General features: G+C 39.4%; 1 protein-coding gene across 1 annotated transcript in view; it reads left to right on the top strand.

The window, feature by feature from the left end:
- The window catches only part of LOC114650217 (gamma-glutamyl hydrolase), a 33,914-nt gene extending 15,575 nt beyond the window's left edge, over window positions 1-18,339 (top strand). Inside the window, exons 6-9 of the mRNA XM_028799719.2 lie at window positions 10,387-10,493; window positions 13,292-13,385; window positions 16,147-16,284; window positions 17,768-18,339. Coding sequence (XP_028655552.1) covers window positions 10,387-10,493; window positions 13,292-13,385; window positions 16,147-16,284; window positions 17,768-17,886 — 458 coding nt within the window. The 3' untranslated portion in view covers window positions 17,887-18,339. The remainder of the gene's footprint in view (window positions 1-10,386; window positions 10,494-13,291; window positions 13,386-16,146; window positions 16,285-17,767) is intronic.
- Window positions 18,340-24,036: the final 5,697 nt, after the last annotated feature.

Genomic DNA, 24,036 nt, shown 5'->3' with positions numbered 1-24,036 from the left:
CAATTTAAAGGTAGTAAATCTCTAAAACTCTTGATGTGCCCGCTCTACTGAAATAATAGACACAAAGCTCTCTAGAACCTGGACATGAGATGGAGTCTTCATTTCTTGCACGGTTATTCTCAGTATGTCTCTCAGATTTTTCAAGTACCCATGCACTGTCTGTAATCTTGATCAGAATATTATCAATGGATTCTTAGACAACTTTCACCGTAATTTTTGTTTGTTTTGTCAGGGACAAAGCCTTTTTGTATATGCTTATGTGAACTCCCCATATCCCAGGATGTTCATGTTACAATACCCTTATCCTTCATATTCATCAACCTGTGGCAAGACAGAAATAAAAAAGTATGCATTACCTCCTATTGTGATGCAATAGTGCCCCATCTTCAGTTGATTTTTGGAGCAGATAGATAGATTACAGTAGTTAAATAAATAAATATCATATTATGAAAATAAATACACCAGATTGATGAAAAGACAAGACCGACCCAGACTTAGCTAATCAAGCAAAGAGCAGTCACACTCACAATGAAGCATTATAAATGCGTATTGCCATTGGTATAAAGGTTTACATTGTACATCCTTGCAGCTGCTTTGTCTGGTGGTGCTTCACATACTTAAAAGCCAAACAGCCCTATTGATTTTTGTTTGCTTTTTTCTCTCTCTCTCTGACATTCTCTGCTCCTGACGTGCACTCCTTTGAAGAGGAAGATATGTTTGCATTCTTTTAATTGTGAGACAGAACTGTCATCTCTGTCTTGTCATGGAGCACAGTTTAAACTTTTGAAAAAGAGACAAATGTTTGTTTGCAGTGTTTGAATAAAGTTCCTGTCTCTCTACAACCTCCTGTGTTTCTGTGCAAATCTGTGACCCAAGCATGACAATATAAAAATAACCATATAAACATATGGTTTCTACTTCGCGGATTTTCACCTTTCATGGGGGGTCTGGAACGCAACCCCGCGATAGAGGAGGGATTACTGTAGTAGTTGCTCTTTGTTAAAAGACCAGTCAAGCCTGTCGTTGATATGGATCCCCAAGTTGTTCTAGCAGTGCATCACCTTCACATCCACTCACTGAATAGTGAACAGACATGTGGTCTCTTTGGTGTGGCAAAAGTCAATAACTGGTTCTTTGGTTTTGCTGAATTTAAGTTGCAGACAATTCTTCAGCACCAAAAAAAATCAATGTTCTTCACATGACTCCTAATCTCTGTCTCATCACATTTATCAGTACATCCTATTAGTGCAGAATAGTGTTAGATTGGTAATACAATTTTGAATTTGATATCAATACCAGCATTTGGACCTCAGTACCAGTATCAAAACGGTTCTGCCTACCTGGTGCACACCACTGCCCTCTAGATAGCATACAATGTGAGTCAATGCAATAGGGAGTCCCTTGGAAGTCTTGATATTGAATCAAAACAATGGGGGGGGGGTCCCCATTGCATTGAAGCAAGGTGGGGGTCCCCCATGAAGTAGTCTCTTAACACATTGAATCAATCAATGGGAAAGGGGAGTTGTCCCTCAAGAAGTCTCAAACGCATTGAAACTTATGGTTGTATAAAGCATGTTTTCCCCAGCAACTCCACCGAGTGTCAGTGAGAAGGTTAGAGAGTAAAATTGACTGGTACCGAAAATCCTGAAATGCTGGTAGCATACCATTTTAAATTTTGGGTTTTCCAGTACTTATCCAGTACTGGTATACCACGCAACCCCAGTGCAGAATCTTCACAGATTTTTTGCAAGTGACATGACCCAATGTTATACTTATAGCCTGAAGTGTACAGAGTGAACAGATAAGGAAACAGGCCTGTCAGAATTAACAACAGTTTTGTTTTGGCTTTAGCATGTATGTTGATTTAACAAACGATTACAAGTTGTCATGTAATTGGTTACAAATTTCACAGAAGCAAACTCTAACAGAGTAGCAGTTAGAACTATTCTCTTATATTACAGAAGCACTACACCAGAATTTTAAAGGAGATGTGAGGGCATTTCTCTTACACCCTAATGCAAGCTGTCTGGAAGGCAATGGAACATTTCCTTCTATTGCATAATAATAATTTCAGTTAATAATACTATTGCTGGACCATTCTAATAATACGGCTGCATACTGTAAAGTTACAGTGGGTTTAAGGAAATATGAATAAACACTACCTTCACATTATCAGGATTGGGTTACACTATTTTTATAATTTTTTATGAAACCATTGAAAATATTTTGAAAAAGTTGAAGATTTAAAAGTATATTCTACTTTAGTGTCTTTTTCATTCCTTTATTCTTTACAGCCCCCCAAGCCTTTGTATTATTGGTTACCTCTTTTCTTGTCCATTTCAATCTTCTCACTTATGTGTAAGCATGCCATGAAATTAATTTTTGAGTCATAGATAAGTTAAGTCAAGTTGAGGAGCAAGCACTGGTACAGTGCATTGCCGCACCCACTACATGACGAAACGACTCAGGATCCCGGTTTGCAACCCCCCAGGCAGACAGGCGGTCCAGTCCCACCCTCCGGAAATGACCATCTATCTGCCATAGCCAGGTGTTACGTTGGGCAACCCCTTGGCCTGGTCCAGCCACTCGGGTCCCCAACAATGATGATCTTACGAGCTGGATCACGCCAAATGGCTGTAGTGCCGTAACTGACGCTCCCTCACAATGCAGGTAATGTGCCTCAACGGTACCCAAGGATTTTCCAGAGAGACACAGTACCAAAGGAGTCCAGTCTTCGTCTCCGGTCACTGAATAGCGTCCATGTCTTGCAACCATATAACAAGACTGGAAGCACCAGGACTCTAAGGACTTGGACCTTCGTCCTTTTGCATAGATATCAGGAGCGCCACACACCCATTTCCAGCAACCTCATGACCCCCCATGCTCTCCCAATCCGTCTACTGACATCACAGAAAGAGTCACCAGAGAGATAAATGTCACTGCCAAGGTAAGTAAACCTCTCAACAAGGTCAACATTCTCTCCGCAAACAGACACACTGCTGATAGCTGTGCCCAAGAGGTCATTAAAGGCCTGGATCTTGGTTTTTATCCAGGACACTCTCAAGCCCAGACACTCAGACTCTTCACTCAGTCTCTCGAGTGCCCCAATCAGAGCCTCCATTGACTCAACAAAGATCACAGCATTGTCAGCAAAGTCAAGATCCGTGAATCTTTCTTCACCAACAGATGCCCCACAGCCGCTGGACCCCACGACCTAGTCCATACAAGCATTGAACAGAGTAGGAGCAAGAATACACCCCGACGAACCCCAGAATCAACCGGGAAAAATGCAGAGGTCCTGCCTCCACTCTGCACAGCACTCACAGTACCAGTGTACAGGCCAGCCATGATATCCAGCAACCTCAAAGGGATCCTGCAAACCCTCAGGATGTCCCACAGGGCAGCTTGATCAACTGAGTCGAATGCTTTGTGAAAATCGACAAAGGCTGCAAAGAAACTCCGCTGATATTCGCGCTTGTGCTCCATGAGAACCCTTAGTGCCAGGATGCGGTTGATGGTAGACTTCTTAGGCATAAAACCAGACTGTTCCGGTTGCTGGTAGGTGAGCAAGTAATCACGGCACCAGCACAGAGAGCAGTGTTATCCCCCTGTAGTTGCTGCAATCCAGGCAATCACCGTTCCCTTTCCAGATAGGGACGACAAGTCCCGTTTTCCAGTCAGTTGGGATGATGCCAGTCTCCCAAATGGAAGCAAAGATTGCTTGCAATGCCAGGAGGACAGCCTTACCACCAGTTTGGAGAAGTTCATACCGGATACCACAGATCCCTGCAGCCTTTTCCCCCCTCAGCAATCTCAGTGAGATTGGGTGGTTCACAGCTAATTGGAGGATCACCCTCAAGAACCGTGGACCCAGAGATATCCAACGTCCTAGCCGGAGGATCAGCTTTGAACAACTGCTCAAAGTAGCAAGCCCAGTGGGTCACAACTGCAGTGTCATCCATAAGGACCGTTCCATCAGCTGCCCTGACTGCGACTCTCAGAGGAACAGATTCAGATGTGCGTAATTCTTCGATTCCTCTGTAAGCAGGACGTGGGTCGCTAGACCACAGATGGTGCGTCACTTTCTCACAGATTCCTCTAACAAACGCCTCTTTATATGTCCTCAGCCCTCGCAGCCGTCCTTCTCAGTTCCCGGTATGGACCAGAGTTGCCATTGAGCTGTGTGCTGCGACTCCACTCGATGATATGCAGGGTGCCCTGCGAGATGAAACACCTCCTTCTGGGAACACCGGTAACACCAACACAACCCTCAGCAACCTTCAGGGTCTTGTCACGGAAGGTCTCCCACATCACATTAGGATCGACAGTCGTACCCAAATCTGAAAGTTCTTCACACAAACTGCGTGCAAACTCATTAGAAACAACCTGGTCTTGGAGTCTGGCCAAGTCCAGGCTCATTTTCCTAGTAGGTGGTAACCTACTGGACCTAAGCTGGATCCTAAGAGTAGCAACAACACGTCTGTCGTCAGAATTCACAAATTGGGCACTTCTGTAGACCCTGCAGTTTTGCAAGAGCCTCCATTGTCTGCCGAAGAGGATGTGATCAATCTCCTTCACCGCACCAGCAGTATTGGAGTACCAAGTCCAACGATGTGGTTCAGGGCACTAGAACCAGGATCCGGTGATTCGCAGCCCCTGACCTTTTGCAAAGTCAAGGAACATGTAGCCACTTTCACCACAGTCACCAGACCCATGGAGACCGAGACAATCCTCATAGCCAGACCTGTCAGTGCCAGTGGCTGCATTGAAGTCACCCATGACCAGAGGAGTGTAACCTCGTGGGCACCCATCAACCACCGGGCGAAGCTGCGAATAAAATGTCTCCCTCACCAAGACATCACTCACTGTGGTCGGAGCATACACTGAGACAACAGACAACACACCCAGGGAGTGCCGTACTCTGAGTCTCATAATATGCTTGTTGAAAGGAGTGACATCGGACACCATCGGAAGAAGCCAATCTGCTACAGCAACAGTCATATGAAAGTTCTTTTTTTTTTTTTTGCTTCTAGGTTATTTAATCCTAGGGTTTGCAATGTAGTTTCTGACTTCTTTGCAATTATCCATATTACTATCCGAGAATGGTAAACCGGAAGGCACAGATGCAGGTACATGGCGATGGAACCAGCAGACACAGTGCGCAGGCGCCTACAGCGCGCGTCTCATAAACCGCAAGCGAAGTTTGATCCACCGCGAACGAAGGAGTCACGGCCCAAAAACGAAAGAGCTCAACTAACGTGAATAAGAAATGAAGCAACAATGCGCCCATAACTAACGACTAACGACACAGCCACACAAAAAAGAGGATTCTGCACTGCACCCCAGAGTCAAACGGAAGAGGCTACAGAGGCCCCACAGGTCCACAAAGATAGTACGGAAGGCGCGGGAAAGTACGAAAGGCGCAGGTGCCTACAACGCGCTTCTGAACTAAACGTCCACACTACACAGCATGGTCCACGCGCTTCTAACACACCGCAAGCATAAACACGAGATAGTATAGAAACCCCACAGATCCGGACTCCACAACATATGTGAATCACATTACAGTAATACAATATTAAGCACATTACAGTAATACAATATTGACAGTACAACCACAGAAAACACAGGCTAACCAAGAATGGTAAACCACGAGCCCGCCTGGATAGAATCAATGAACGCAGGCGCCTACAACGCACGTCTGAAATGCCGCTAGCAAAGCAGGCATGGCTCCAAAAAGAAAGAGCTCGACTGACACACGTCCACACTACACAGCATAGTCACACCCGACATAGTATGGAAGGTGCAGGCGCCTACAACACGCTTCGAAAGCACCGCAAGCAAAAACCCGAGATAGTACAGAAGCCCCAAAGATCCGGACTCCACAGCATATGTGAATCACATTACACTAAGACAATATTATAAGTACTCACAGAAAACACAAACAGAAGAGGCTTCGGCGTCCCGCCCCACAGTCAAACCAGAGAAAGTACGGAGGCCCCAAACGTCCACAAAACACAGCATAATCAAACCTGACATAGTACAGAGGGCGCATGCGCCTATACACCGCAAGCAAAGGAGCCACGGCTCAGAAACAAAAGGGCTCAACTAACGGAAATAAGTAATTTTAACAGTACGTGCAATTATCCATATTACTAACAGTAAACAATGTATAACTAATGGAGTCACGGTCACGGCTCCAAAACGAGAAACACCATTAACCCGGCCGGATTACCACAACACAGTCTTAACCAACTTTATGTAGCCTTCTTAAGAGAGTACAAAACCCTACACGTCCACACTACACAGCATAGTCAAACCCGACGTAGTGCGGAAGGTGCATGCGCCTACAACACGCTTCTAAAGCACCACAAGCAAAAACCTGAGATAGTACAGAAGACCTGAAGATCCGGACTCCACAGCATATGTAAATCACATTACAGTAATACAACACTATAAGTACTCACAGAAAACACAAACAGAAGAGGCTTCCGCGTCCCGCCCCAAAAGAGTTCAACTAACGGAAATAGGTAATTTTAACAGTAAGTGCAATTATCCATATTACTAACAGTAAACAACGTATACCTAATCAACAAATCCCAAGGACAGACCATGGACAGAGTCGGCCTTTACCTCTGTGAGCCTGTGTTTAGACATGGACAACTTTATGTAGCCTTCTCAAGAGTTCGTCATGCATGTGACGTTATCGTCAAGATTATAATAACTCCATACCAAGGAAAACTCATTCAAGGACAACACGCCATCTTTACTACAAATGTGGTGTATGAAGATATCCTTTGTGCGTCATCTACACCTTTACACTCCAATATATCTCATACATAGATCTGCGCAAACTCAAAGACATTCTGTACTTACATAACATAACAATTAAACTGCTATTGTCATTTACATATATTACATAGACCTACAGATGTCGTGACGGTGAACATGATACATATGTAACAATTACCAAGACAGACAATAATCTCTTTCAAATCTATTGCGGGTTACCCAAGACCAGGGGTTGGCGAGCGAAGCGAGCAGGGGGCAGAGCCCCCTAGTTTGTAAATAAAGAGCAATCTTCTGTGCCTCTGTGCCTCTAATGCAAGTCCTAAAAATGCATCTGATGTAAAATTCTGACTTTATACTAATGAAATTAAAGTAAAATACATCTAATCAGTGGCATCTATTACATCATTACTGTAAGGTGGTAGATTTAATTTCTAGACTGGCCAGTTTCTACATGGATTATGCACTTGTTCCTGGGTCTTTTTCTCTACAGGGGTGGTTTCCTGCCTTCTGATTACAGTCCTGAAGTAAAAAAAGTACAGTCTTATGTTACAGAGTGAAATTAGCAGTAATGTTTCCTTGATTCTTTAAGTGAATTTACTTATTCTAACAAACGGTCTCAGATGCACCAAGCCTACCCTAACAGCACTGAGTGCCAAGGCAAGAACCTATCCTGGACTGGGGAGGCAGTCCATTGTAGGACACACTGAGTCACAAAGGGTCACAGTAAAGTGGTCAGTCTGTGTAACCCACATGTCTTTGGGTGTTAGAAATCTAGAATATTTAGGAAGAAAATTTAGATATGAAAAGAAATGTTCCAAATCCATATGGATGCTTCCCAAAATTGGATTTGAATCCAAGATTTTGTTGCTTTTTTTTTTTTTTTTTTTTTTTTTTTATAACATTCTTTTTTTATATTTTTATTTTATTAATTTTCATTGTAATCATTCCATACAAACAGATCAATTTATAACCCAACAAAATTGAAGACAAATCAAACCCCACCCCTGAGAAGGAGAGCTTAGCTAAAGGAAAATTGCTTAGGGCTTTTTAATAAGGCAACATTAAACAAAAGAAAGGGAGAAATATATCTATGTAAATAAGAGATGGAGAAGGGAATTAAATGCAGTAATAGTTATTTCTCTTATTCTAAAATAGTATTGATTAAATCCTGCCAGGTTTTGAAAAAATTTTGTACAGATCCTCTGAGAATTTGATTTTTTCCAATTTCAAATAATATAAAACATCGGTTTCCCACTGACTTATCAGAGGAGAGTTAGGATTCTTCCAATTTAACAAAATAAGTCTGCGTGCTAAAAGTGTAGTGAATGCAATCACCGTTTGCTTGTCCTTCTCCAATTCAAATCCATCTGGAAGAACACCGAACACAGCTGTTAATGGGTTAGGAGGGATTGTGACCCCAAGGCTGTCTGAAAGGCACTTAAAAATTTTTGTCCAAAATGATGTTAGCTTGGTGCAGGCCCAGAACATGTGACCCAGTGAGGCAGGAGCTTGGTTGCAGCGTTCGCAGGTTGGATCCTGCCCTGGAAACATTTTGGACAGTTTTAAGCGAGACAGATGAGCTCGATATATAATTTTTAGTTGAATAATTCTATGCTTTGCGCATATAGAACTCGAGTGAATTGTCTGCTTTGCTACCTTCCACTCCTTTTCTGATATATTGATTAAGAGATCTTCTTCCCAATGTCCTCTATAATGCGGAAATAGTGTTTAATTCCTCGAAATTGAGCAGTATTTTTTCCAGCATTGTGGAGGGTGCAAGGTGGGGGAAATCGGGCAATTTCTGTTTAACAAAATTTCTAATTTGAAGATAGTAAAAGAAATGTGTAGCTGGGAGGTTGAATTTTGAACGTAATTGTTCAAAAGATGTAAATATGTTGTCTATATAAAGATCTCTGAGCATTTTAATCCCAAAACTTTTCCAGGTATTAAAAACTGGATATACTTGCGAAGGTTGAAACAGGTGGTTCTCTTGCAGAGGTGCCACTGATAAAAGATTTTCCATCTTAAAATGCTTTCTAATTTGGTTCCATATTCTGAGTGAGTAAAGCACAATTGGGTTATTAGTATATTTGCGATAACTTGCATTTATTGTAGAGCAGAGCAAGGAGTATAAAGAAGTACTACAGGATTTTACTTCTATTGCGGACCAAGCCTGTGTATGTTCATTTATTTGTGTCGAGGTTTTTATGGCTTGTATGTTTGCTGCCCAGTAATAAAATTGAAAATTAGGTAAAGCTATGCCACCTTCTGCCTGAGGTCTTTGTAGGGTCGCTCTTCGGATACGTGGGTGTTTTTAGTTCCAAATGAATGAGGTTATTGTTGAATCTAACTGTTTAAAAAACGATTTATTGATATATATTGGAATGTTTTGAAATAAAAAGAGAAGTTTAGGAAGGATATTCATCTTAACAATATTAATTCTTCTGGCTAGAGTGAGATGAAGGGTTGACCATCTATGCAAGTCTTGCTTAAATTTTTCCATACAGATGGCAAAATTTTGTTGATAAAGAGCTTTATGTTTACTTGTGATATTTACCCCTAGGTATTTAAACTGATCTGCTATGGTAAAAGGTAGGGTGTCTAATTTAATCTAATATCTAATATCTAATATAATCAAGATTTTGGTGCTTTGAGACAGAATAGATATTGTACCACCAATCCACACAGCCATTTCAGTCTTTATTTTACATAGACTACACATATCTTCATTAAAGCTATAAGCCATTAATTAAACACATAAATCAGACAGATTAAGAGAGTACTTGCAAGGAAAATCTGCAGCCCAAATGGCCCTGGATCGAGACCGAGTACCTTTATTCATGACTGTAGTGCATGTTGTGGTTGTTTCTATTTGGTGCCTGCAGATGGCAATAGAAAGTTGTTTTCTGACTTAAATCAAAGTAAAGAGATTTTATATAAGTCTTTATTTCTTCACCTTGATATATACTATATACATTTTAATTTAATTTTTTTCACTACACAAGTTTTTTTTTTTTAAATTGTATTTTCAATATTTCCTTAACTATAAATTGTGTTTCATTTCCTTTGATGCCTGTACTATTATTTGTATCATCTGATGTTTGCTTCTTATTTTGCTTTATAAGGAGCTTCAAATTTTTGATTAACTGTGTTAAAAAAAGTGAACTTTATGTTTTACTTTGCTTCATATGTGTTAAATGTCTGGATATATTCATTTCACACAACAGTTAGGTGTTTTTGGGGATTATTAAGAAAAAATTAACATTACATGAAAAGTTAACTTAGTAGTATAAATAGATGAGTCAGTGCATTTTTTTGCAGTTAGCGTTCTAATGTTGAGTTGTCGATTCATTTTATTTCCAGTTAATGTTCTGTTTTAACCTGCCTCTGTTTATAGAGTCATGTGATGAATTTATAGTAGCAGATGTAGGTTTAAAATGGAGATAAATTACGTCAAGTCAGTAGCAGTATCTAAGAAATGTTTATTAGGCTTACTGTATATTGTGATTTGTGACATTGATAAGAAGCTGTTGGTGAACATTAAAACATGGTTTCAATATCCCTGACCTTTGATTTTTTCTTTGTTTGCTCCAGCGGCTTACATCAGTCGTATGTTTAGAACCTTTACGCCGGAGTTGATGAAGGCTTTGTCCCAGGAGCCCCTGACGGGAAACTTCCATCACTATGGCATCTCAAAACAGGCAAGTCTTTCCAGTAGAGCCCAGTGGACAATGAAGAAACAAGATACTGAAAGGAAGTGCCTTTGTTCTGTATTGTTCAAAGGAACTGCATTTCTGAAGAAAGAAGCAGCACAATAAATATTTTGGATATTTCTTTAATGTGTCCCATTTGCAGTGTAACAACTTACAATTAAATGCTTTAAATTTGTCAAAAGCAATGACTACCAAAGATATGAGAGGGCTTTAACCTTTTAAATCAAGAGTATGAATTTAGATTTAGATGTTATTCAGGTAAAGGATTATTGGTTTGTAAAAAAATAGTTGACTGCTTAGTTAGTTATGGAAAAATATATATCACCTCCTTGATAACAGTAATTCATTAACATTCCCATATTTTAAGAACCACATACAGGTGTCCCTTATCCTAGAGTTTGAGCCATAGTAATAACTTGAATCTTTCTTCTTTTTTTTTCCAACGTTTTGAACTGAACTTGCCTAGAAGTGAACTACCTTTCACTTTATAAACTTTTACTTTAATTCAACTCCCTGGGAAGTGTTACCTATACTAACAACAGTTTAGCTAATTTCACATCTAGAACATGTTACAAATAAGTCATCACAACTAATCATCTTGTTTTAGTTACATGGAATCACTGTTTTATTAATGTTGATCCATCTTGTTCCATAACAGTGTATTATTAACCTAGTACTCAAAAGGAGTTTATATTTGACTTGTACAACTATTGATTATGACTGTTTACAGTATGCATCAAATTACTTCTGTGCTACACTGTATTTTCTCCTTGGTTTCCTAAATTCAGTTCCCATTCTATCCCTTTGTTCTTTACATTTCTTTCATAAGCAATCCTGTTTCTTATCAAGCTATTTGGGCACGATTTGCACCAGTCTTTTACCAAAACTGAAAATATATGTGCCAAGTTAAAGATTTGCAATTCTTACAGGGATGCCTCCTCATTTTGTTCTGTAAGGATTCAGAAGTGACTTATTTGAAAAGTGTACACTCTTGTAGAGTGGCACAGCTATTAGCACCACTGTTGGATAGCTGCAGGGATCTGGTGTCAGTTGTGGAAAGTGGATGTGGGACCACTTTCTGGTAGTCTATGTAGTGTCTCATTATGCTCAGATGCGTTTGTCTGGTTTTCACATCTCAAAGATGCTCCTGCTAAGTAAATTTTTGTGAGTATTTGTTAATGCACCATGTGTGTCATAATGCAATAGTGCCCTATCTTCATTTGATATTTGGAGCAGATAGATAGATAGACAGACATGTTGGTCACAACACACATTGGAATGATTATAAAGCAAGACAATTCAAAAGAATGAAAAGTTCTGACTTGGCTGTCACACTCACAGCATTATGCAGATGTGTTGCTGTTGGTATAAAGAAGTCCCAATAGTGCCTCTTAGTATATAATAACATGCCTAACTCCCTAAGGATTTTCATTAAATATGGGAGGTGACCTCTATGGAAAGGTTTCAGTTCTAGATACTCAATAACTTCACCATTTTTAGAAAGTTTGACCACTTGGCCTTAAGTAGTTTCTTCAATGGTGATCTTTCCATCTAATCTGAGCAAATGATTCCTGAATATTGATACTTAGGCCTAGAGTTCCTATTGCAAAATATAGGAAACACTTTGGATAAAGTTAATTAACTTAAGTAAGCACTGTAAGAACTTCTGATTTTCTTATTTGATGGATTCAAGATTCCTTTCTGTGTAACTGTCTAATTAAGTGGTATTTTTTTATTCATGTAGATTTCTGCTTTAAGAATATCAATTTTTGAAATTGAAAAGGTTTTTCAATGACAAGGTGCAAGTAATTTTGTTTTGTTTCAGTGCTTTGACATTATAATAAATTTTAACTTTTCATAGGAAATGTTGTAGTGAGGTACATCTTGTCTGAAGAAGGGGCCTGAGTTGCCTCGAAAGCTTTTATATGGTAAACTATTTAGTTAGTCATTTTGCTTGACTTCTCACTATATCCATATTGGCTAACACAGTACAATACCCTAGTACTATATAGGAAATGTTTAAATTTACCAGTTAAATCTGATATTTTTAAAGTGAAGGATTTTTTTTTTCATTTTTAAAACTTATGGGCGGCACGGTGGCGCAGTGGGTAGCGCTGCTGCCTCGCAGTTGGGAGACCTGGGGACCTGGGTTCGCTTCCCGGGTCCTCCCTGCGTGAAGTTTGCATGTTCTCCTCATGTCTGCGTGGGTTTCCTCCCACAGTCCAAAGACATGCAGGTTAGGTGGATTGGCGATTCTAAATTGGCCCTAGTGTGTGCTTGGTGTGTGGGTGTGTTTGTGTGTGTCCTGCGGTGGGTTGGCACCCTGCCCGGGATTGGTTCCTGCCTTGTGCCCTGTGTTGGCTGGGATTGGCTCCAGCAGACCCCCGTGACCCTGTGTTTGGATTCAGTGGGTTGGAAAATGGATGGATGGATTCTGTCTTATGGTTTTTAAATAATTAACCCTTTATATATGAGATTGCTCTGTTTTCCTCCCACATGCCATATACAGTTTATGTGTGTGTGGGTGTGCGTGTGCGAGTGTGTGTGCGTGTGTTAGGTTAACTGGCAACTCTAAATCAGCCTAATGTCAGTAAGTGTGTCCTGCAATTTATTGGCATCTGTACATGTTTGGTTTTCACCCAGGACCCTGTGCTATTGGAATAAACTCATATGATCCTGAATAAGGTGCTTAGAAAATGGATGAATAAAGACTCATTTGTGCAAAAAAGTGATATGCTTCTAATTACAATTTTGTAACTAACTGTCATAATTCTTCTAATCCAAAGGACTTTTTTCAAAATAAGAAGCTGGTAAAGTTTTTTTCGGATCTCACTACAAATGTGGCCATGAATGGAGTGGAGTTTGTTTCAGTCATGGAAGGTATTTATTTATTTTAAAACTTTGAACCGCTGTTGCACAAATAAAAATACATTGGTAACTAAATGCTATACTATAGATTTTGTTACAACTGTAGTTTAAGTGCATTTTGCAATTATAAATACCATGATCTGATTAATGAATGTAAGTCACAACCTTAGTTCAGCACACTTCTTTATATTTGATTTGATAATTTGATGGGAGACAAGGATGGATTTCCATTCCGGCTGGCCAGGATGTCCTGAGAAGAAATGGATGAAATGAACAATTGGGCGTCCCAACTAGAATAACTGAAATTCCCTTTTGCAGTTTGGAGGCTGCCATAGTGGAAGGGCAGAGGGAGACTACCTTCTGGAGCAATGTGTTCCCCCAGTATGTTGGGTGGCAGTGTCCCTTTGGTAGACCTCCTACTTCCACACATGCAGTGCAACGTGGAAGCTGTAGTCCTGATGGGTGGCCCTGTTGGAGTAATTGTGTGCCACAAGGGTTAGCTGCCAGGATAATGCTACTCTGTTTTAGGGAAGTTCCATCTGACCAGGAAGTGCTTCTAGGTAGCAATCTTGTTGCACCAGAAGTACTTCTGGGTTCAGTATGAACGGGAACCGCTTTGTCTTCTCCAAGTGAGTTGGAGTGGGGAGGGAAGAAGGACAACGTTAGCCTAGGAAGGAATGGAGAAGAAAAGAAACAGAATTGTATTTTGTGTGGTGTAAGCAGAAATAGCCTTTAAAATTAACAGTATTTGAACCTGGGACAGTAGCTGGTGAAGTTGTTTCTAAGGTTTGGTTGTTTGAGATGCCGCCCAGTTGTCCTATTGTTTATACTGTACAGTAATCCCTCCTCTATCGCGGGGGTTGCGTTCCAGACCCCACTGCGAAAGGTGAAAATCCGCGAAGTAGAAACCATATGTTTATATGGTTATTTTTATATTGTCATGCTTGGGTCACAGATTTGCACAGAGACACAGGAGGTTGTAGAGAGACAGGAACGTTATTCAAACACTGCAAACAAACATTTGTCTCTTTTTCAAAAGTTTAAACTGTGCTTCATGACAAGACAGAGATGACAGTTTCCCTTCTCACAATTAAAAGAATGCAAACATATCTTCCTCTTCAAAGGAGTGCATGTCAGAAGTAGATAATGTCAGACAGATAGAGAGAAGAAAGCAAACAATCAGAAATCAATACGTGCCCTTCGAGCTTTTAAGTATGCGAAGCACAGCCGGGCAACGCAGCTGCTAGGAAGGGAGCAATTGTGAAGGTAGCCTTTCAGCATTTTTTTAGAGGAGCGTCCGTATTGTCTAGTGGTGCGAACAGCCCCCCTGCTCACACCCCCTCCGTCAGGAGCACAGAATGTCAGAGAGAGAGAGAGACAGAGAAAAACAAACAATTAAAAATCAATACGTGCAGTTCGAGCTTTTAAGTATGCGAAGCACCATGCAGGAAGCATATTGCTTGACAAAACAGCCACATTTAAGCCCAGCAAGGAAGAGAGCAATATGAAGGTAATCTTTCAGTGTTTTTTGAGGAGCGGCCGTATCTTCTAAGGATGCGAACAGCCCCCTTGCTCACAATATATTTGAGGAGTTTTATTTAATACGTAATACATGCTCTGATTGGGTAGCTTCTCAGCCATCTGCCAATAGCGTCCCTTGTATGAAATCAACTGGGCAAACCAACTGAGGAAGCATGTACCAGAAATTAAAAGACCCATTGTCCGCAGAAATCCGCGAACCAGCAAAAAATCCGCGATATATATTTAAATATGCTTACATATAAAATCCGCGATAGAGTGAAGCCGCGAAAGTCGAAGCGCGATATAGCGAGGGATTACTGTAATGGGTTGCTGGGCTAGTCAGTATGATAGGAGCACAGGAAACAGGGAAGACAGGCAACAGACATGACCAGATGCAGCTTGGAAAAAAAGAACTCACACTAATGATGAAAAAGACAGTCAGCAGGACTAGGTAGAAGCCTGGCACAAAGCTTCCCCCCTCACCATGTGTAAATTGCCAGATTGCAGCACAGAGCGCTTATGTGGTATGGATGTAACCTTGTGTCCATTTATAAAGAAAAGAAGAAGTTGGGGATAGTTATGGTGCATGTACCTTTAAATAAATAGGGCGGTCAATGAGATAAGGGTAGCATAGGCTACCAGACGTTGGTCTCGAGAGCCTCTATCTCTGCCCCACAATCCTGTTTTAAGGATTACTCTAGAAGTTCTAGAACAGGATATAAATCCAAATAAACACCACTACTTTACCAAGTGTGAGCCTGGAAAATAAGTTGAGGCAAACGTTTCATAGGTAGAAGGAAGTTTGTGGACAGGACTTAAAGCGAGTGAGAGAGGAGAAAGGAGGAAAAAGCAAATGTTATCTCTGGTGGTACTTTTGTGAGTGGTGAAGTGGACAAGTTACTGACTGGATAGACATACTGTAGACCAGGCCTGCTAGGGAGGCCCAAACAGAGAAGAAGGGGGAGGAGGATATTTCTCCTTATTACTTTGGTACCTTGCTTACCTTTTATGAATCCCTTTCATTAATTTATTTTCTTGCATAATAAGCATCCTCAGTATGTTAATTGTTTGGACTGTTTGACACATTTTGGTGTTGGGAACATTACAAGAGTGCTACGCATTATCTGGCAAGTACATCAAATTCTGTTTAAAATGTATGTTGATGTACACCATTCGAAAATGTCATTCTTGGCTTTTTTTTGTATTGAGGCATAGCATCAAATTGTACACTTTTGATCAATTTTGTCTTTAGGGAAGAAATATCCTTTCTATGGAGTCCAGTGGCATCCAGAAGTCAGTGCCTTTCAATGGAATACGGAACTTGCCTTCCCTCACTCCCCAAATGCTATTTGGGTTGCTTATCTTCTTGCAGATTTTTTTATAAATGAAGGTAATGTAATAATTTGAAAATTGTATTCAGAAATGGAAGTATTACACCTTGCAGCACAGGCAGAGAAGTGAAGACTTCCAGTGTTCTTTTCATGAGCTTTGACATTTTACTCAATTAAGAAAAAGGGAAAAAATCTGTAGGAAAGATCAGGAGTAAGAGAATTTCAAAGGCATTAATGTTGATGTGTGTCAAGACTCTGTGGGTTAAAGCCTTTTCCTGTTACTGAGCTGACATTTCTTCAGTGCTTCCTGGAATACTTTACATATTTAAATTATCTACAGTAATCAAGAGAGACCAAAATAATAAATACTAATAAAAGTTTAACAATATAAACTAAGGGGTAGCAGATAAGGAATCCATTCCTGGACGGGTTTATCCATTCCCGGGAATTCGGGAATCCCGTATTTCATTCCCGGGCGCCCGGGGATGACACAGTGCACGGGCATCTCACATGTGACACTTATGTGACATTTATTTTTAATAAAAGTACTGCAATATGGTGACACAAATAAAAGACTAACCTTATCTACAAGCAGTTCATGCTGTCATATAAGTACATGTATCTTTAGTTGTGGTAATAAGAGCGTAGAAAGTACAACGTGTCCAGCGTGCGGTCATCCAGGCAAGAGCGCACCTTCATGCAGAGTATGCCAGCCGCTAAGAAAGCACAGTCTGCCTCAACTGAAGTAGACGGCACAATCATCAGATACTGATACACTTGTTCTAAACAACGCCCGTGCTTGCCGTTGCTCTGAAACACCACCATTTCAACTTTTACTGATGCATCCAGTTTCTTGTCATCATTCTGTGATGGCAAGTTTCATGGCACAGATAATGCGGATGCTGTTCAAAGCTGTTGTCTGATGAAGTGCAAGCTGTAGCAATGGCGCCACCTTAATTATTTTCAACTATAACTCTGTTATTTCTTGATTGATTTTTACACGCTATATATGCGAGCTTGGCCATTCCCGTTTTCCTGGGAATTACAGCAGTTTCATTCCCGGGAATGACAAATGTCCGGGAATCCCGGGCTCCCGAATGGATTCCCTAGTAGCAGAAGTTCTAATTACAGTATGCAAGGGTCTTTTAGCTAGCTGATATTTAAAGTAATCAAAGTCATTTGGGCCTTATGTATGCATACACAGTGCATTTATAAAGTTCACTTGCAGACAGAACTGCATTTTTTCCACTTAGTAACAAATACTGTTCAACGTTTGGGGCTTTATTTGTATAGTTAATCTTTACTCAGAATTTCAGTTCAGTTTGTTTGCATTAAGGCCAATGAAGTTAGTTAAATGTGAGTATTTTATAATGGCAGCATATACAGTATTCATAATCTACAGGATGAGAAGGAGATAAAAGCATTTTAATATTTAAACAGAACAAGATGGTACCTTCTATCAGCTTTTCTTATAATTCTATAGCATTAGTGGAGACAAGTGTCCAGATCCTTAATACTGCTCTTTCATTTTTCTTCTTGCAGCTAGAAAGAATTTTCATCGTTTCTCAGATCCTAAAGCTGAAGAGGCAGCTCTCATTTATAACCACATTCCAATGTATGTTGGCAATTTCTCCTTCTACACTCAAATATATTTCTTCTAGAATGTTGAGTAACTTTAAGTCCTACTCCCCCATTATATTGCAGAGAATCTGGGATTTTGTTGATAAAGAATAGAGGCATCTAGCTGAAAAGGAGCACAAATGTGTAGCAATAGGACTATGAAAATCGTATAAACATCCAAGTCTTTTATTCATAATCTTCCTTACAGAGATGGAAGAATAATGAATTTACACATATCTTCTGGTTGTGAAGTGGCTTACCAGGCACCTTTTACAGAGCTGTACCGGTGCAGATATAATTTTATTTTGCTCTACTTCATTAAAATTACTTTTAACTTTTACTATTCACTGTAAGAGTTTTTAAAAAGAAAATGCTCCACATGTGTACAGATTTCAAGTTATTCTCAATAAAGTTCTGCACGTAATGTTTCAAAAGGTGTATTAAAAGAACTTCTTTAGGTTTTATTTAAATAAACAGATGCTATAAATAAGAAAGTGAGTTCTTTTCTACTTTTTTCTTATAATGGCCATACAATAATTAGCCAATGAATTAAAAAAAAGGAAAAAAGTGTCTGCCAATATCTTTTCTATATAGTCTACTAGGGGGCTATTGTAAATGTATTTGTCCAGCAACTGGAAGTGGGAAGAATTTCATAAGAAAAAACAAAACCGATTGTGGTGATGGCCAAACATGTGGTTATGGATCTACTGAAGGCAAGGCTTGCCAGTCACTTTTTTAACTCCCACCTTGGCTCACTGTAAGGCCCTCAGTAAGGTACTACACCTGTTTGAGTTTTATTATTTTGCTAGGGGGCTTTGCCCCCTGCTCACTTAGCTCTCCAACCCTCCTGCGTGCACTACGCGCCAGCAACTTTGCATCTCTGCCGCTCGCAAACAATAAATGTTTTAATTCTCGTGGATACGCCTCTTCATTGTGAAGAAACACTACTTTTCCCTGATGGCAACATGAATTAGACGATCTACAAGTCTCCTACTTAAAGTTTAAAGCCAAACAATTTCTACATACTTCTGTCATATCACCTATGTCCATAAATTCAATCTCTTTTTGCTTTTACCTTTTCGTCAATATCCCATGTTTGAAATTACATCGTGACAACGCAACGTGTAACTGCCTGTGAGTGAATATCATTTCTTTCTCTCTACACGAACTGTGTCTGACAATAGCATTCACACAAATGAGAAATGATTGAACCGTGTGCGTGGATGTAAATGTTTTAGATGTGGGCAGGGCTTTTCCAAATCTCTTTGCATAAAGTCTTGTCTCACAGGGCTTGAAATTTTCACTTTCACCAAACAACAAATCTTTTAATTCTCGTGGACAGGGCCGGATTAAGGTGGGTGCTATTGATGCTGCAGCATTAGGCCCATTCCTGAAATAGTCCCAGATGAAAACAGACGAGTGAGTGTTGAATGCACATGCACCAATGATGGCGAGAAAAAATAGGCCTTTTTTCCGCTGCAGCATCAGGCCCAATTTCGTCTTAATCCAGCCCTGCTCGTGGATACGTCTCTTCATTGTGAAGAAACACTGCTTTTCCCTTATGGCAACATGACAACATTAGACAACCTACAAGTCTCCGACTTAAAGTTTAAATCCGAACAATATATTCAATCTCTTTTTGCTGTTCTGTTATTTCACTGAGTAATAATTTCCGTTTGTTTGCGCTAATGCAATATTTACTATCATTTTTTTGAGACTTTTGAATTTCGTACTTCCATAATCTCTAACCTGCTCTGCATGTGTATCGCGCCAGCGTTTCTGAATTCTTTACGACGTTCTACTTTGTCATCTACTCTTTGTCTTTTATTTCTGGCCCCGGGCGTGGTTAAATCTCTTGGCACAAAGTCTCATCTTGCAGGATGTGAAAGTGTGTCTCTTCAAAAGATCGCGTCTTGTCACAGGATAAAAAGTCTTGTCTCTCAAGATTTTTTTATTATAATAGAGAGATTTGCTCATTGTTGTTCTTAATACACTTTTTTCCACAAGGGAAGAAAATGAATCATTTATCTTAAAATAGTGTTTTATTTCTGAGCTTTCAACACTTACCAGATGTCATCATCAGAGGAATCAAAGCCAATACATAGCAAATGAGGAAGGGAGAGTTAGGTGGGTGTAAGAGGAGTGGATTAGCAAGGTGGGGTTTGGTCTTAAAGTCTGTTTATTATCTGGATGTTCTTCTTTTTAAGTCTGCATATGCTGGGTTCATGTCCAAGTGTCTGTTAATGGCATGTTGATTTGATAGCCATGATTCACCTAGCTCTCTGGCACTCTTAATATTTACTCTGAATCTTACTTGCACTGTGACTCTTCTCCTTTAAAGACTTTTAATCTTCTGGTCATAATTTTGCAACTTTGAGAATTATCTCATTCTTCCTCCTTGAGACCATTAAAGACACCAGTAATAATCCTGGAGGATGCAGGGGAATGCACTGTCTGTTATCAGCTCTCATTCCAAACAACTACAGTGTTAACAGTTTCTGTTGATACTAAAGGGGCTTTTTTAGGTTTTGCTGAAGTCAAAATTGCTGATCAGCACAGTCCAGTTCCTGTCTGGTTAAAAAGGGTTTTTTAAAAATAACAGGACTCTCACTACAACATGTGCCACAGTATCAAGAGATTTAGAAGTGACATGGAGACAGGCCCAGGAGATGACATATGGTGTGAAATTCTGATAGACCCTAAAGCTACTGTAACCTAAAGAAGGGACCTAAAAACTTGCGTCAAGCCTGCAAGGACTTACTTTATACATTTGACCTCGAGCAGCCACGTAAGCAGCTGCCTATACAAGCTTAACAGAAATCAACAAAAAAGAACAAGCAAATGAAATGACACAAATAATAATTTCTCTCACAACAATAATGAAAAAATCCAAAATGTACAAAATTTTGTTAAGTGACTAAAATGACATAATAGTTTATTGATTAACGATTTATATTTGTTATTTTCTGAGTATGAACCAATCACTTTTTTGTTAATTTATTAATATTCTTGTCTTATATTATTAGTCTTAATCAATAAACCATTATGTCATTAACTAAGACTAATAATATAAGACGAATATTAATAAATTAACAAAAAAGTGATTGGTTCATACTCAGAAAATAACAAATATAAATCGTTAATCAATAAACTATTACGTCATTAACTAACGATTTATATTTGTTATTTTCTGAATATGAACTGATCACTTTTTTGTTATTTTATTAATATTCTTGTCTTATATTATTAGTCTTAGTTAATGACATAATAGTTTATTGATTAACGATTTATATTTGTTATTTTCTGAGTATGAACCAATCACTTTTATTTTGTTAATTTATTAATATTCTTGTCTTATATTATTAGTCTTAGTTAATGACATAATAGTTTATTAACAATTTATATTTGTTATTTTCTGAGTATGAACCAATCACTTTTATTTTGTTAATTTATTAATATTCTTGTCTAATATTATTAGTCTTAGTTAATGTGTTCACAGGGTGCAAATCCCTGATGAAACAAACACAAGTTTCCTTCACTGAGGCCTTGAGATGAAAACCCTCTCCTAGACCGTCAGTGTCCATTAACCGTCAGGGCCACCCATTACACATTGGAACAGCTCTCCTTGTGCTAGCGCGTAGTGTTCTTCCCCAGCACCATGTGTCATGGCGCATTTTGAAATCACAATGTCAGTTACGCACCTTCAGTTTTAACAGCATTTCGTAGCTTTTCTGTTTTGTTATAATTAATCTACAGTACATTGTTATGGGCGATAAACGTAAGTGTGTGGTGTTGGAATTGTCACAAAAAAACTAAAGTTATTACATGTTTACGAAACAGCGAAAGTGCTTTGCATATTGTTCAAGAGTATTTCTTGTCATTTCATCCATATACAGTAGTACAGCATACAGTGAAATGAAACAATGTTCCTCCAGGACCATAGTGCTACATAGAACACAGGACAATGAAGAATCCACGACACATAACATAAAGACACATAATATATAACAAGGTGCATGCAAAATGTGCAAACATGTGCAACACTGCAGAACAGAACACATATATCAGATATCAGTCCGGTCCATGAGTGTTCAGGAGTCTGACTGCTTGGGGGAAGAAACTGTTACACATTCTGGTGGTGAGGGCCCGAATGCTTCGCTACCCTTTTTCCCAATGGCAGGAGTGTCAATAGTGAATGTGAAGGGTGTGTTGGATCATTCACAATTCTGGTGGCTTTGCGGATGCAGCGTGTGGGGTAAATGTCCATGATGGAGGGAAGAGAGACACCGATGATCTTCTCAGCTGTCTTCACTATCTGTTGTGTGCTTCCATTTACGGAGTAGGAAGAACAACAGTGAATGACTAAATTGAAAAACGTGTCGAAAATAAACCCACTGACAGTAATGTTATTGTGTATTAATGTTAATGTTCTTCTGTATTGTAATTTCCTTTTTAAATTCGGTTATGCTTTCTTAATATATTGTGACATGTAGGCAGCTTGTGGTGTGCCTTGCAGGAGCAGAAAGGGCAGAATGCTGTGTAAGTGATGGGCCTGGGTGAAGAGCTCCTGTTCTGTGAGGGGCTCTTTGGAGATGAGTGGCAGGAGAAGTTAGGAGAAAAAGGAAGGCGAGGCAGAAGAAAATTTTGAGTAGGGAGTCTTCTGTCTGATTGCGTCCTTTGTTCTCTGTTTATGTTCCTTTTTTATGTCTTCTTTATGTCATTTAAAGTGTTTTTCAGATGTTTACTGTCTGTATTTATGTTTTGTTTCTAAAATTTCATGTTTGTGTAAATTAGCTTCTGTATATCGACATGTGTTCTGTTATGTTCCGAGTGCATTGTGGGTCTGTCTCTGTGTGGAGCAACCCCTAGCGCTATAAAGTCTGAGGAGAGTCACTGGTCAAATGCGGCCTATTTGAATGCACTTGGTGGGCTTGGTGAGTTTTAGTGATTATTATCATTGTGCCTTTTTTGTGGACTTACTGGATTTGGACCACCTGCTCCGTTTTTTTCTACTTCTCTTCTGGATTTGTGTTTTTGGGACTTGTTAGCCTTGGATTGCCTGTGTTGTTTCGACAAAAATCCTGTTGTGCCTTTTCTGTTCATCCGAGCTTCCTTGTGCCACAGAGCATTTTGTATAATAAACTATTTTTATTTATAAAGGTTCTTCATCTGCTCTTAATGTCTGCAAGCTGAAGGTTGATGGATCCTTCCACTTGTTGATGCTTTTTTGGAACTTTTGTGTCATGACCTTGGGAGTACATTAGCATAAAGGTTATGCTCTACTTGACTTTATTACCCTTCTTCAGTTTACCTCTCTGTCAAGATGCTCATGTAACCTGTGTGTGTGTGTGCGAGACCATCAATTATGTTGTCTGTTAGGCTTTTTCTCTGAATTCACTGTCGTAATCTTCATTATTTATTTATCTGGTTTGTACAACGCTATATACTGTATACCCTGCCGTTCTTTCTTATATTCTGTAAGTGGGAAAGGCGCTATATAAATAAAATGTATTATTATTAAGCAGGGACTTAATGACACCAACGTTTGTTATTATTGAAGAAAATAGCATAAGAGCTGTTCTTTTTAACATTTATATTTCTCTTTATATACAGTACTGTGCAAAAGTTTTAGGCAGGTGTGAAAAAAATGCTGTAAACAAAGAATGCTTTCAAAAAATGGAAGTGTTAATCATTTATTTTCATCAATCAACAAAATGCAGTGAATGAACAAAAGAGAAATCTAAATCAAATCAATATTTGGTGTGACCACCCTTTGCCTTCAAAACAGCATCAATTCTTCTAGGTACACTTGCACACAATTTTTGAAGGAACTCAGGAAACATGAAATGCATTATTTCACTACACCGTTTTAAGTGGATTGTGTGCACCGCCATTTCATACTTTTTGTTTGGCCTGGATCATAATGCTACAAGCCATTTGAAGTGGGAAGTCAGAATTTGAGTTTGGAATTTTCAATTGAAATGCCCCCTTAGGTCGGATTTCCACTTTGGAAACTCAGAGATGGTCTGTCAAGTCCAAATTTACTCAACTTCAGATCATGACGTCAACTCAAAATGGCAACATACACTGTGAACTTTAGTGAGAGCTGTAGCATTATACTGTTTATTAGCACTTCTGTCTATTTGTGTTTCATTAAATTAGTTGTACACACAGTACTGTCCAACCTCTAT

The sequence above is a fragment of the Erpetoichthys calabaricus genome, chromosome 1 (assembly GCF_900747795.2).
Source record: "Erpetoichthys calabaricus chromosome 1, fErpCal1.3, whole genome shotgun sequence".
Taxonomy (NCBI): domain Eukaryota; kingdom Metazoa; phylum Chordata; class Cladistia; order Polypteriformes; family Polypteridae; genus Erpetoichthys; species Erpetoichthys calabaricus.
This window is presented reverse-complemented; position numbering and strand designations above follow the sequence as displayed.